Here is a 12772-nt window from a genome sequence, read left to right on the forward strand (position 1 = left end):
CTCCCATTGCCCAGCTCCGCCGTCACTCACGCCCCGATCCCGCCCCCCCCGCTCTCCCTCAGGCCCTCGCCAAGATGGCGGCAGTGCGGCCCATGGCGGCCCGGCCCGCGGTGCTGTGCCGGGTGGCCGCTCACAGCCGCTCCATCCTCACACGGCCCGGGCCGCCCCGTCCCCGCGGGCCGCTGCCCCGCACCCCGTGGACAACTCGCGGGCCGCCCCCGGATCAGCTGGCCCGGGTGGTGGAGCGGCGGCCGGTACGAGAGCAGGTGGAGCTGGACAGCATCACGTACGAGGGCCGGCAGCACTATATGCCCGGCCTGGCCCGGCCGCGATTCCCACCTTGGGACCGGGGCTGGAGGGATCCGTGGCACAGCCCCGGGCCGCGAATCGAGGACATGGCGCTGCGGAAGGAGCGGGGCTGCTTCATCTGCCACCAGCGGGTCCGCATGTTGGAAGGTACCGCCATGGGCGGAGCCACGGCTGGCCGCGGTGTGCGGGCAGCTGAGACCGGGGGGAGGGCGTGAGGGCAGCGGGGACATGGACAGGAGGGACATGGACAGGAGGGACATGGACAGCAGGGACACGGACAGGAGGGACATGGACAGAGGGACATGGACAGGAGGGATATGGACAACAGGGATACGGATCTGTTGGAGTGCGGCCACGAAAATGGCCCCAGAGATGAAACAACGCCACTGTGATGGGCTCAGAGCTGTGGCTGCGCTGCACGGAGATATGAGGGCTCCTGGGCGGTCTGTCAGTGCTTCTAAGGGGGGCTGTGAGAAGGGGACAGGCTCTTGGGTGGGTTCTGCTGTGATAGGGTGAGGGGAAATGGTTTCAAGCTGAAACAGGAGAGATGCACCATCGCTGGAGACACCCGAGGCTGAATGGGGCTCTGAGCATCTGATAGAGCTGCGGGTGTCCCTGTTCAGTGCTGGCAGTGGGACCAGATGGCCTTTAAGGGTCCTTTCCAACTCAAGCAGTTTTATGGTTCTGTGAACCCTTCCATCAGCCCGCTGCACTGCACACCCATTGCCAGCCTGCCTGGTGGCCTCATTCATAGACTCACAGGGTCATTAAAGTTGGAAAAGCCCTTAAGATCAACCAAGTCCAACCCCAGCCCATCCCCACCATGCCCACTGACTGTGTCCCTCAGTGCCCTTGAACACCTCTGGGATGATGACTCCACTGCTTTCCCAGGCAGCCTGTACCGATACCTCCACAGTCTCTGATAAGAAGTTTTACCTCATATCCAGCTTGAAGAAAATTCACACTTACGTGTGTTGTTATTTTGTTTCGAGGTGTCCGTCAGGCACAGTGGCTCACCAAGACGAAGCTGGTACAAGGTTTACCTGCAGCGGTGCTCAGCATCGCCGAGAACCCAGCCTACCAGCTCCAGGAGCAGGAGGAGGCTGTACACCGTGCGATTGCACACGCACGGCTCTGGGAGACCACAGAAGTCTCTCCCAGAAGAGAAAAATACTGGTAAGTGTTCACTCAGGCTTTGGCGTAAAGCTGTTCGTCAGTGGGAACCACAGGCTGTAACGCTACAAGGAAAACTCACACATGGAGCTGCTGTAGGGAGAGCAAAACTGTCAGAGCCTTTGTCACCTTGTAAACAAAGCAGTTCTGCAGGTTGGCAGTAGTACCGACGTTACACATACTCTATATTGAAGCTTCTTTTAGGCCAAGGGCTGCGTTCTGCTTAAGATGAAGTTTTAGCTGATGCAGAATGTCAATTTATAAAATAGGTGACGCTAAGCATCACCTCTGCCAACTTGGAACGGGGCCGATTTGCTGGGTATTAACTTGAAATCAGTGTTAGCAATGATGTTTTACAACATTCGTATCCCAGAAGCATCCGCCTGCCATTAGCACGACATATTTACTTCATGTGACCGTTCTTTTTTCCCCTCACTCTACAGCCCTGTATTGTTTGAAGACTTGATACATTTATGCCGCTCAATGTCAATGAAGTATCCTTCCCTGGCTAGAAGAATGCTGGCTCGAAACTACCGGATTGCAGCTACGTGGGAAAGAGGTTGGTTGCTGCTGTGCTTGAGAGCAGTTGGCTCTTTTCCTTACCATGAGAGGCCTAACAAAGGCACCAAGAAGCTAAAGGCTTAGAAAGAACAGAACGATTTCTAGAACCAGTTCTTGATTCAGTAGCACTGCATGGATAGGCAGCCTTGACTGTTGGCAGGGTCCTTACCCTGAGGAGATTACTGAGGTGTCAGGCCATACCGACAAGGTGGTGGGAGAAGAGAACCAAGTGTCTTAAAACTGGTTGCTTATTTTTGGCATCCAAATCTGTATAGTGATCTTTCTAAATATGCTTAGTTAACAAGCTAACACCAGTAATCAACATTGCTGCTTTAGAAAAAGAACCTATGGTGGTGATATTATCTAAGATCAGGTTGGAGGTGAGGGGGAGAAGGAGCCTTGTAAAGCAAAGGGCTGCAAGAGTGCTGTTGCCTGGAAGCAAACGTATGCCTTTGCCCGACGTTATTTTAGTGATGTTTGAATACAGTCTGATTTCCCTTCCCAGAATCTACTCTCCTTCAGATCCGTGGCCTGAATGGAATACTTATGAACTCTATGACCCCAATACCACCTATAGCCTCCAAGGAAGAGATACTGGCCACAAAAGACCATGTTCTGGAGACCTTCTATCCCATCTCTCCCACAATCGACCTTCAGGAAGTGAATGTGTACCAAGAACTCAATGACACAGGCAAGTCTAGGAGCTGACAGTTTCTTAGCATCCCTTACCTTTGTGCCACATGGCTCCGGGGACGGGGAGGATGAGAGTGGGGCAGTGGGTGTGCAGTGCGGGCGCTCCACACCAGTAGCAGGTCTATGGAGAAAAAAAAAAGAAGCAGGCAAATTGCTTTAACAGATCCTGAAGATAAGGGAGAAAACATTGGCTCTGTAGCCTCTTACTGAGCGATTTCTGATGTGGTTATCTGCCGTTTAGGTTTCAAAGATGGTTATCCGTACTCTCATCCTCACACTCTGTATTTCCTGGAATCGGCCAACAATCGTCCTAACAGGTTCAGACCAGAACAGCTCCGTGCTAAAATGCTGATGTTTGCTTTTGGCAACGCGCTGGCAAAGGCGAAGGCGCTGTATGGGGTACGTATTGGAGACTGCTGCTGTCTTGCTGGGCCTTTGTTCTTTCCCTAACGCCGCAGCCAGCGGGGAGGGCTGTGGAATTCCTTTGCTGTAGCATGTTGGAATAGTTTTCAAAGCTGCACTGAGGATACTGTATCATAGCTTCCCACTCCAGAGCTCTTAGTCTAACGTTGAGGTATGGCTGCTGCTATCTGCTGATCCAGAACACCATCTCAGCAATGAGCGTGTTCATGATGTGACATGCACTGAGGTGGTAATAGGTAGGAGCCAGGGAGAAGGTTTAACTGTAAAATAAAAAAACCCTTCCCACATCTCAGTATGCAAATTGATACTTCGTTGCTGGCTGAAGGAGGAATTTTAATTAAAATACCAAATCTACATTCAAAACTTGTTTGACTAGAGTAATTTTCTGGGCAAGGTAACAATACATTTATTAAAATCTTGGCTTTAAACCAAGGAGAATATGCAGAATCAGCAGTTACTTGTACAGTTGCTGTGGTTGCTGGCTTTTTAAACGTTCTCCTTCCCTTCTTTCCTAGAATGATCCCCAGGTCTTGGAGCAGCCAATAGTGGTGCAAAGCGTTGGCACAGATGGCCAGCTCTTCCAGTTCTTGGTGTTCCAATTAAACACAACAGACCTCGTGTCTAATGATGGCATAAAGAATCTGGTCTGGATCGACTCTGACCAGTATCTCTATGAAAGTGCCCAATGTGTTCCAGAAGTCAAGAAGAAAGTCGTTATAGTAAGTGAATGGGGGCAAAGCACTGCTGGGCTGGGAATGGTCCTTGATGTGCAACACTTTCAGCTCTGCCAGAGGTCTGGGAGCTGGCATGCAGCTGTGGTGCAGGTTTTAAACCAGCCAAGGGGACTGATGCTGGCACTGGCCCCGTTCTTACAGGAGAGCCTTAAGCAGGTGTTACTGCCAGGGAGTATTTGTACTGCTGATGTACTGCATAGCATACAAGCCGCATGCCAAGCTTAATATGAACTCCTACATAAAGATATCCCCATCTGTAATCTACCATCTCATAGTATGCTTGTTTGAAATCAACTTGTGCTCTGACGAAGGGAGGGCTTACATGCTACTGTCGGCTTCACTGCGGAGTAAATGGAGCACAGTGCTGTCAGCCCTGGTTACAAGGGGACGGCATCTCAGGTGGGTGGGCAAAGCATTTGTGCTGCCTGAGATTGATGGCAGTGGGAGAACCTACACACAGACCCACCTGGGGAGGGCAGGGGGAGCACGGTTAGGAAGGCACCACCTTTGAAGCCTTATTCAAACGTATTTAAAGCTGTTTGTCTACATTAATCACTTCACTGCAAACTGAGCATCCATGTCTTTCCTCTGCAGAAGCCCACTGGAATATATGGCTTACAGCCAGAAACATTCAAGAAGTTTCTGGCTCTGTATCTGCATGGAACTGTGTGAAATTCAGCTCAAATGAAAATCCTTCACCAACTGTACCTGCTGCTTCTCATTGCCAGAACCATCGCGCAGTGAAGGGAAGGTGGACTGATGTACTTTCAGAAATAAATCACGTTGCTGCAGAAAGTAAATCTTTGTTTTAAACCAAACCGTGCCCGAAGAAAGTTTAATTTGAGGAGCTCAGCTCTGTGAGGTGACACGGTGATGGAGTGCATCCTCCGGGGTGTTTCCACCGTTACCTCACAGGAACATAAAGCGCTCGTGGTTCCTTTGCACAGCTGCTGTGCTCTGTGTGCTTTTGCACAGACAAACCTATTTTCAGAGTACCTGGGAGGTACCTGAGGAGCTTAAAGAGGGGAGCCCGAGTCGTGCCTTTCTCCTTCCATGTGGGTTTCACCTTGCTTTGCTCTTGGGTGCTCTGGGGTGTTGTGCTGCCTTGTGCTTAGTTCCCAAAGTACTTCATCAGAGAGGCTGGGTGGTTGGACCTGCAGAACTGTGGTTCTTCTCCCCCTCCCAGCACTGATTAAGAGAAGGAGCCATTTGGGGAAAGTGCCTTGGAACGTAGGGTGAAACTTTGGTGCCTGGTAAGTGGCTGCTAAAAACACAAAGCTTTTCTTCCTGCCACACATTGCGAGCTGAGCAGGAAGCACCACTCTGAAAACGGGGGGATTACGTTATGGCTTTTTTTGGTAAGATGAAGGTGAAATCGGCTCCGACCAAATGTAAAACGTTTTCCAGCTCTGCGCTGTTACCCTTCAGCACATGGGAAGGAACAGGACAGCCTGTGCTATTTTAAGGAGTGGGAGAGCACACACATTTCCAAGAAATTCCTATCACGTCAGTCTCTCATGTCACAGACCGGTCTGTGCTTTGTGATCTCGTCTGACCATCTGGATGAACACCTCCGTCGTGTGCTCCAGTCTCGGCCTATCAAACAGATCTTCATTCGTCAAACTGGAGATCAGCTGTTGGGCTCAATGAATTGGGAGGCATCTCCTGTGATTGAAATTAATAAATCCCTCAATAGTTAGGAGAAAACGCTTGAAGAGAAATAATCTGGTAAGCGTCACATTGATCTGAATTATGGTAATGCCACCTGTTCAAAGGGCTGCTCGATTCAGCTCGTCTGCTTAAATCTGTAATTCGCACCCAGCTATTTAGGAACATCTTTTCATAGCTGTGCTTTGCAGAGGCTGTTCCAGGTGGTGGTTCTGTCTCTTCAGGCTCGTTGGCTCTCTGCTATGTGGTGGGGGCCCTGCAGAACAGCTGGAAGTGACATGGCTCACCCTTCGTGCCGTGGGTCATTGCCCAGCACAGGGAGGCCGCCCTGCTGAGCAGCCAGCCCTGCACTCTGCAGCTCTCGCATTCCTGAGCAGAACAGCTTTGCTAAGGAAGCTGTTAAAAGATGGGTTGTGGTAAAGAAGGGGCATGGAGAGAGAGATGAAACACCTCCCGTGTTCCCGGTGGGTGTGGAGATGGCCTGCATGGGAAAGAGCCAAAGTCCCCTTTTACCGCTCCACAAAGAAATTGCTGCTAGGAAAGGCAGCAGGAGAGAAGAAAGAGTGAGGCTGGAGTCCTGCCTGTGCCGGGAGTTGAGACAAAGCATGGGAAGGGATGGAGGAGGGCAGAACAAAGGCAATATTGACAAACGATGGCAGCAGTAAAACGTTGGGCGCTCAGCGGGGAAATGAGGTCGCTTCAGGTACCAGCTTTGCTCACTCAGAAGCCGTGTGAGCTGAGCGGCTGCTGCCAGCCCTGATCTGGGCTTATATTGCTGGGGGTGCAGCAGCCCCCTGTCCTGGGTGAGCTCTGAGGTCCCAGAGGGAGGGCAGGGTGGGCAGAGCCGCGCTCCTGGGGTGCAGGTGTCCTGAGGGTGCTGCAGGCAACTGCGTGCAATCCATGCGTTCCTCCAGTGTCACCCGATGGAATCAAACTGGAGCTGGGAATGGGGCACAGAGGCACATCTGGGAGGGCATCAATAAGTCATAAAGGCTCGTCAGCAGCTAAACGGCATTACCTCAGCACGGCCCGAGAAGCAGACATTAACATTTCATGAACGGCAGTCGGGAAGCAGAACGTGGGAGAACATGTTGGCTGTGCCGCCAGGGAGAGCTGCAAGAAGAGCTCCTGCTGCCTCCATTAGGAGCAGCCGCCAGCACCGTGACCTGCTGAGCTGCTCCTGGGTAACTCTTGTCTCTGGGAGCTGCACGGGCTGCAACCACTCACTGCAGTGGGCACGCAGGGCACAGAGCAAGTGCATCGTGTGCTGAGTCCCTCGCTGCTGCTCAAGATGAGGACTGTTAGTCCAGTGCTGCTTTCCCCTGGCTCATGCCCAGTATGGGCCCAATGTCCAGGGGCTGTTAGTGGTGCCAGCAAATACACAGTGCACCTCCTGGAGCCCCTGCTCCTCACCTCCTCCTTTAATTTAATGAGCACCGACTGGGAGACAATTATCCCTGGGGCTGGGCTTGGGAGGCTGCAGAGGAAGGAGGTTGGCAGCTCTCAGTGCTGTGTTGAAAGAAACAATCCAAGGCTGTAGGACCCAAGCTAAGAAAGACTGTTGTAGAGGCCCAGAGGAGGGCCATGAAGATGCTCAGTGCTGGAGCACCTCTACAACAAAAGGCTGTGGGAGCTGGGCCTGTTCAGCCCAGAGGAGGCTGCAGGGAGGCTTCATTGCGGCCTTCCATCGCAACACCTGCCCCTGCAGCAGGGGTTGGAGCGAGGTGGGCTTTGAGATCCCTCCCATCCCAACCATTGTATGTCTTTCCCAGGCTAACAGCTGAATTTACTCCAAAACGCTTCACAAATCCAAGAAGGCACCACAAAAGCATCCTATCCCCACACACTGCCAGCACAAACATGGCCCCCAACCCACAACATCCCAGCACTGCAATGGGGCTGAGCCCAGAGCACACAGCCACACACGGCCCACACCGAGAACAAACAGCTGAGCACCGGGTTCAAATGTTTATGTTGATATTTATTACAGCATTGGGGGAGGGGGGGGGAGGGCGGGGGAAAGGGGGGAGAACCGTTTCATTCATTCAAAAAATAAACCAAAAAACCCAAACCCCATCCCATAGCAATGAAGACAATAATTTAGCTATTCATTTTAAAATACATTAAAAGCCGTCCTTTCATTTCCTCGCGTCAGAATAAAACAAAAAAGGAAAAAAAAAAAAGATGGAAAAATGGGGAAAAACCAATAAAGACAAAAAACCTGGACCCATCGTGGAGCCCACGGGAGCATCTTGGATCTTCACTGAGTCAGTCAGAGCGGTACCTCGGAAGCAATAACCTGACCATAAGGATGAAGTGCCCCCGGCCGCCCCTCCCCACCCCTACAGGAAAAGCACAATTAATGCCTAGGAAAAAGAAGGCAAACATTATAACCAAAATCCATATTACACACTAAAAAAAGGTCCGTGGTCATCTCAAGTCTCGCGCCGGGAATCAGAAAAACAAGCCAAACGTTCCCCAAAACATCTCAATGAAGGGGTGCGGAAAAAAAGACATCCCTTTAATAAAACATGATCAACAAATATCGTACACAAACTACAATGTAGAATCAGTACTTTTTTTTCTTTTCTTTTTTTTTAACTTTTTTTTTGTCTTTTTTTTTTTTTTCCCTCTCGGTATTTTAGAACCAGACTACAAGGTAAGAAAAAACACTGAAACAAGATACAATGCTTTCAATAATCCGCACAAGGGTCAATCCAGGGAGATCATATTTTACATAGTATGATATACACGGAGCAGAAATGGAGATTGAGAGAAACGAAGAGCAGCGCAGGGGGGGGCTGCACGGTAACCCCCCCCCATTCCCCACCCCCACACCCCCAGCACGGGGCCCCTTCCTGCTGCGTCCTTATGACAGCGTACAGAGTAGCAAGGATACATCGCAACAACGGTTAACTGCTTCGAAAAGATCTCCATCCAGTTCCGACCCACAGAGAAGTGAAACCCCGACAAGAGAACATCTTTAAAGGGATAACAAAGCAAAAAAGACCGAGCAAAAAAATCCCTTTCCCCACCCCCCAATAAAAAAGAACCGAGGTTGGCTGAGATCACAGCTTCAAAGTCCCAGGGCGGAGCGGCCCTTTCCTTCTCCTTTCTTTCGGTGGATTGAACAAGTCAAAGAGGTGATAGTGGTGAACCAGCTGGAGGAAGGGAGGGACAGAGTTCTTGGCGTACTCTGGGGAGGGGGGACGGACTAACACAGTGCATGCCACAGCCACGGGGAGGGAGATCACAGCGAACCAAGGATGTGATCCTACGGGGCCACCTGTGTTAGTGCCTTTATCACGAGGTGGTGGAGTCTCTTCATCTCGTCACTGGAGGAGGAAGCGAAGTGCTGCCAACGAGCACAAAAAGAACCCAAAAATGGAACAAAAAAAGGAGGAAAAACAGCAACGGAAACAAAACCAAAGCAAAAAACAAACACAAAACCAAGAAACAAAAAACAAAAAACAAAACCAACCAGGCCTTCCGAACGAAAACCACCATTGTAAACTGTCCAGTTTATTTAAAAAATGACTACAACAGAGACAACATGAGGTTCCATATCTAGACTAGCTTCCTGGTGTCGCACGGCACAAACATACAACGGGGTTCTGTTTCTGTCTTTATTTAAAAGAACAAAGCAAAGAGATCGGAGTTGGGTGCTAGAGGCTTCCATTTGTTTCCAAAAAGAAGTGTCATGTACATATATAAACCCTTCTGCACAAAGAAGGATCTTGTCATCATGTCTTGAAATATTTTAAGTTTTGTCCTTCATGTTTTATGGAATAAAAAGTTCAGCCTTTTTATTGCATGAAACTAAACCTTGGGGGTGCTGGCCCCGCCACGCGTCTCCCTGCCCATACACCTAGCTTCTTCTTGCATAATTCTTTGAGATCCTCTGAACGGCAGCTGACTCTCTTGATCCTGGAGAGGAGGAGGGGGAGGGAAATCACACACTCATCGTCATGCTGGGGGAATACTGCAAGAGAGACAAAGCCATGGTGAGCGCCAGCCCCGAGCACCGCTGCTCCGTGTGGAGAGGAGACGGGAGAGCGGGGCTGGGGCTCATGGAAGCTGTAAAGCAACGTAATGGGAGCGAATAAATCAGACGGAGAGAGGATGGCGGAGGCTCCTTTATCAGGATATAATCTGCTCTGCAAGTTGCCTTTCCAGAGAGAAAATAACCACAGCAGTATGGGGTAAGAAGCAATTGGGAAGAAAAAAAAAAAGCAATAATTAAGCCGTACGTATGTATGTAATGCTAATATAGTAAAAGCAGGCGAGGCGCCTGAGCCTGTGCCCAGCACTGAGAGCCGGCTGCAGCTCTCACCCTCACCTCCCATTACTTTGGAGGAACCCGAGCGACTCCAAACAGCAGCGGGGAGTGGAGGAGGTGGGAGTGGAGCTGCATGTCCCAGCTGGCCGCCATCCCATGGGAGCCTCTCCCACAGCCTCCTCACCTCCATTCCCCACGTCTCTCTGCCCTGGGAGAAGCCAAGCTTGCTTCCACCCATGCCCACCCCACGCCTTTCTTCCTCCTCCGCCTTCTGTCCCAGAGCTGCTTGTAAACAGCAAAACCGAGGGCAAAAAGGATGGAGGGCACCCGTCCTCATCTCCAGACTCACATTGTCGTTTTGGAAGGAATGGAGAAAGTTGCCTCCCAGCTCCCCGTCGTCTCTTGGAGTGCCCGGGGGATTGCTAATGCCACTTATGTTGTTTGGAGAATTCTGCAGGAGAGCACAGGGTATGCGGTCAGTGGGATCCCACACACCCAGCCTGCCCCGCTCACAGCCCCAGGAAAGGGAGGTCCCGCACAGCCCAGCAGCTCACTTACTTTTGGAAGTCCATCTATGTCTCCTGACCCTGCGGGGTGGAGACAAATGAGAAAAGCCTTATTGAAGATGCAGCCACAGCCCCCCTCCCCTCCACAAACCCCACTCAGCAGGAGAACCACGGGGGCTCCCCGAGGCACGGGGCGGGCGCTCACCTAACGATCCATTCATGTGATGGGGCTCCATGCCACCCATGCCACCCATGGGGCCGTCAGAGCCAGGGCCCATCGGGAACTGTGGAAGGGAAGGCAAGCACAAATCGTCAGCCATAAGGTAACAACACTGTGTCAGACAGAAGGCAGCACCCAGGCCCTGGTGGCTCTGGGTTCCCATCTCCCAGCCTGACTGTAGCTGGCTAAGATGGATGCATCCACCCCCAAAGGCTGCAGGACACACCTAGAGGGCTGTAGCCATCCACGTCTACCTACAGCGTTTGGCCAAACCCAGAGACCGTGCCAACACTGCAGGCTTGTGGTCATCCACATCCACCTACAGCATCTGGGCAGACCCAGGTGTTCAAGGCACACCAGCACTGAGGGCTCTCTTCACATACATATATGTGCAATTAAGGCAGTTGATGCTCGAACCCCTCCAAACCCAAAGGCTCACCATCACCTTGACCAGAGCAGCAGGACCGCCACCCTCTTGATAAGCATAAAAAATTAACAAAGTCGCCCAAGAGTTAATCACTTTTTGATGGTTTGTTTTATTTCTATTTTGTAACAAATGGCTGAAATCAATTAAACTGCTTTGCTCTCAACTGATGAAGTTAATTATGATTTGTTATGGTATCTGATATGTAAATTATTAGAAAGCAGACTTACATTCGATCGACTGCCTGCGGGCGGTACTGGATTAATCATTGTGTAGATGTTGTCACTTGAATTTGTTGAATCTGTGGAACAGTGAAGCCCAGTAAGTCTGGTGATTAATTCATTTCTTAATTAAAACAAACTCATGCCACTTGAACTCATTCTTTTGTATTTTATCACCTAAAATTCCCTCTAAGTACCACCATTTTCTGGCTAATTTGTATTTAATGAAGATCCACAAAGTTTTTAATCACAGAAATTCAACTGTGAAAAAAATAATTCAACTTCTAACCACGAAGCGCGGGGCTCACTTGTCGGGGGATGTGCAGAGAGAGAACGTGCAGCCACCGACCCATACCAAGAAGCATCGACTCTGAACGCATACAGGATTATCCCAAAATACAGGGGCAGGAGGGAGGGGCCTGGCTGCGAGGTCAGCGAGTTTTGTAAGGACCCAGCCAGAAATGTAGGTCAGGGCTCCTCATCAAAATGCAGGAGGAGAAGGAGCAGCCACAGCCGAGCTGCAGCTCCTCCCCTGCAGCTGTGGCACCGCGCTCCCCCCAAAGCCCAGCAGGGGGGGGGGGGAACAGGGCCGGCCCCAGGGAGGGGTGTGGGCTCCCACCTGCTGGGCTAGGCATGATGGGTGTTCCTGGTGGCCCTCCACCTCCTGGAGGACCCTGCAAAGAGATGGAGCTGAGTGAGCTGCGCTGCTGTCCTGAAGCACCCCAGAGTGCAGCCCCGGTTTGACCCCAGCAGCACTAAAGCATGGGGAATGCTGCGTTATATCCCTGCTGCCCCTCATTTGCTGATGCCCTCCCAGCCCCAAAGCCAACCCCACATGCCCTACTTTCACCCGTACTTGCATGGAGCTGGGAGAACTCACCACATATGTACCAGGCGATGAAGAAGAGTATGGGATCTACATGGAAAGAAGAGCAGAGTTTAGCAACCGGGGCCAGGAGAAAGCATCCCCAAGCCCCACGGACACCCAGGCTGTGCGTCCAATGTTAGGGATGCTCCCCACGCAGCCATTGTGCCTTAGATACAAGGACAGAGCATACTCACTGAGTTAGCACTGCTGGGGTTGGGCCATGGTCTGCCAGCTCCTGGCCCCCTGAAGATAAAATGAAACAGAAAAATACAGTTCTGCTGTTATCCATCACTCTGCACGTCCCGGGGCAGCCAAGAAGCACCCCAGGTCCTGAAAGTGCAAGGACACATGTGCCCAGTGTGGGCTGAGGGGGCTTACATGTTAATTCCGGGCATGCCGGGGCCTAAGGAGTTGGGCGGAGGTCTCATGCCGCTGCCATAGTTCTGCAACGATAACCAAGGATCAGTCTACCATAACGAGAGGGGAAACCGGAGAGGGAAAGAGAAGGGAAAAAAAGACACAAACAAACAAAAAAACAAGAGGGTTAGTTTGCAAAAAAGAAAGCTGCAGATCATTAGGTGACGACGGAAAAGAATAACAACTTAAAAAACAAAACCACAGTAACGCAAAGCCCGTCTGCTCCCAGCAGGGCAGAGCAGTGGGGTTTGTTTTTCTGCAGCCACGTGGCTCTGC

At 51.2% G+C, this 12772-nt stretch overlaps 2 protein-coding genes across 9 annotated transcripts in view; one reads left to right on the top strand and one right to left on the bottom strand.

Moving 5' to 3' along the window:
- The first annotated feature begins 45 nt into the window (after window positions 1–45).
- Window positions 46–4711, top strand: MRPL37 (mitochondrial ribosomal protein L37). The gene is made up of 7 exons (XM_015870702.2): window positions 46–456; window positions 1302–1485; window positions 1926–2041; window positions 2549–2734; window positions 2978–3135; window positions 3675–3878; window positions 4488–4711. Exons 1-7 carry the CDS (start codon window positions 75–77, stop codon window positions 4563–4565), a joined length of 1308 nt encoding a protein of 435 aa, XP_015726188.1. The 5' UTR covers window positions 46–74; the 3' UTR covers window positions 4566–4711.
- A 3478-nt stretch (window positions 4712–8189) lies between these two features.
- Window positions 8190–12772, bottom strand: part of SSBP3 (single stranded DNA binding protein 3) — a 49655-nt gene continuing 45072 nt past the window's right edge. For 2 of the 8 annotated variants that reach the window (XR_001557020.2, XR_001557018.2), the window contains 9 exons: window positions 12458–12546; window positions 12274–12322; window positions 12092–12127; window positions 11520–11885; window positions 11221–11291; window positions 10552–10630; window positions 10399–10427; window positions 10190–10291; window positions 8190–9543 (listed from right to left, as the gene is read on the bottom strand). Coding sequence is in view for 3 of the 8 variants with exons in the window: in XM_015870807.2 (XP_015726293.1) it covers window positions 9514–9543; window positions 10190–10291; window positions 10399–10427; window positions 10552–10630; window positions 11221–11291; window positions 11831–11885; window positions 12092–12127; window positions 12274–12322; window positions 12458–12546 (540 nt within the window). In the remaining 5 variants the exon portion in view is untranslated. Of the gene's footprint in view, window positions 9544–10189; window positions 10292–10398; window positions 10428–10551; window positions 10631–11220; window positions 11292–11500; window positions 11886–12091; window positions 12128–12273; window positions 12323–12457; window positions 12547–12772 lie in introns of all 8 variants that reach the window. The other 6 variants (XR_001557021.2, XR_001557019.2, XM_015870809.2 and 3 more) reach the window with 4 other exon arrangements.

The sequence above is a fragment of the Coturnix japonica genome, chromosome 8 (genome assembly GCF_001577835.2).
Source record: "Coturnix japonica isolate 7356 chromosome 8, Coturnix japonica 2.1, whole genome shotgun sequence".
In the NCBI taxonomy this organism is placed as follows: domain Eukaryota; kingdom Metazoa; phylum Chordata; class Aves; order Galliformes; family Phasianidae; genus Coturnix; species Coturnix japonica.

Bases quoted from the DNA above. Each gene is read 5' to 3' on its own strand.
- MRPL37 (XM_015870702.2), top strand. From the start codon at position 75: ATGGCGGCAGTGCGGCCCATGGCGGCCCGGCCCGCGGTGCTGTGCCGG. The intron at 1,486-1,925 runs GTAAGTGTTCAC...CTCACTCTACAG, and splicing joins CCCAGAAGAGAAAAATACTG to CCCTGTATTGTTTGAAGACT. The intron at 2,735-2,977 runs GCAAGTCTAGGA...TCTGCCGTTTAG, and splicing joins CCAAGAACTCAATGACACAG to GTTTCAAAGATGGTTATCCG.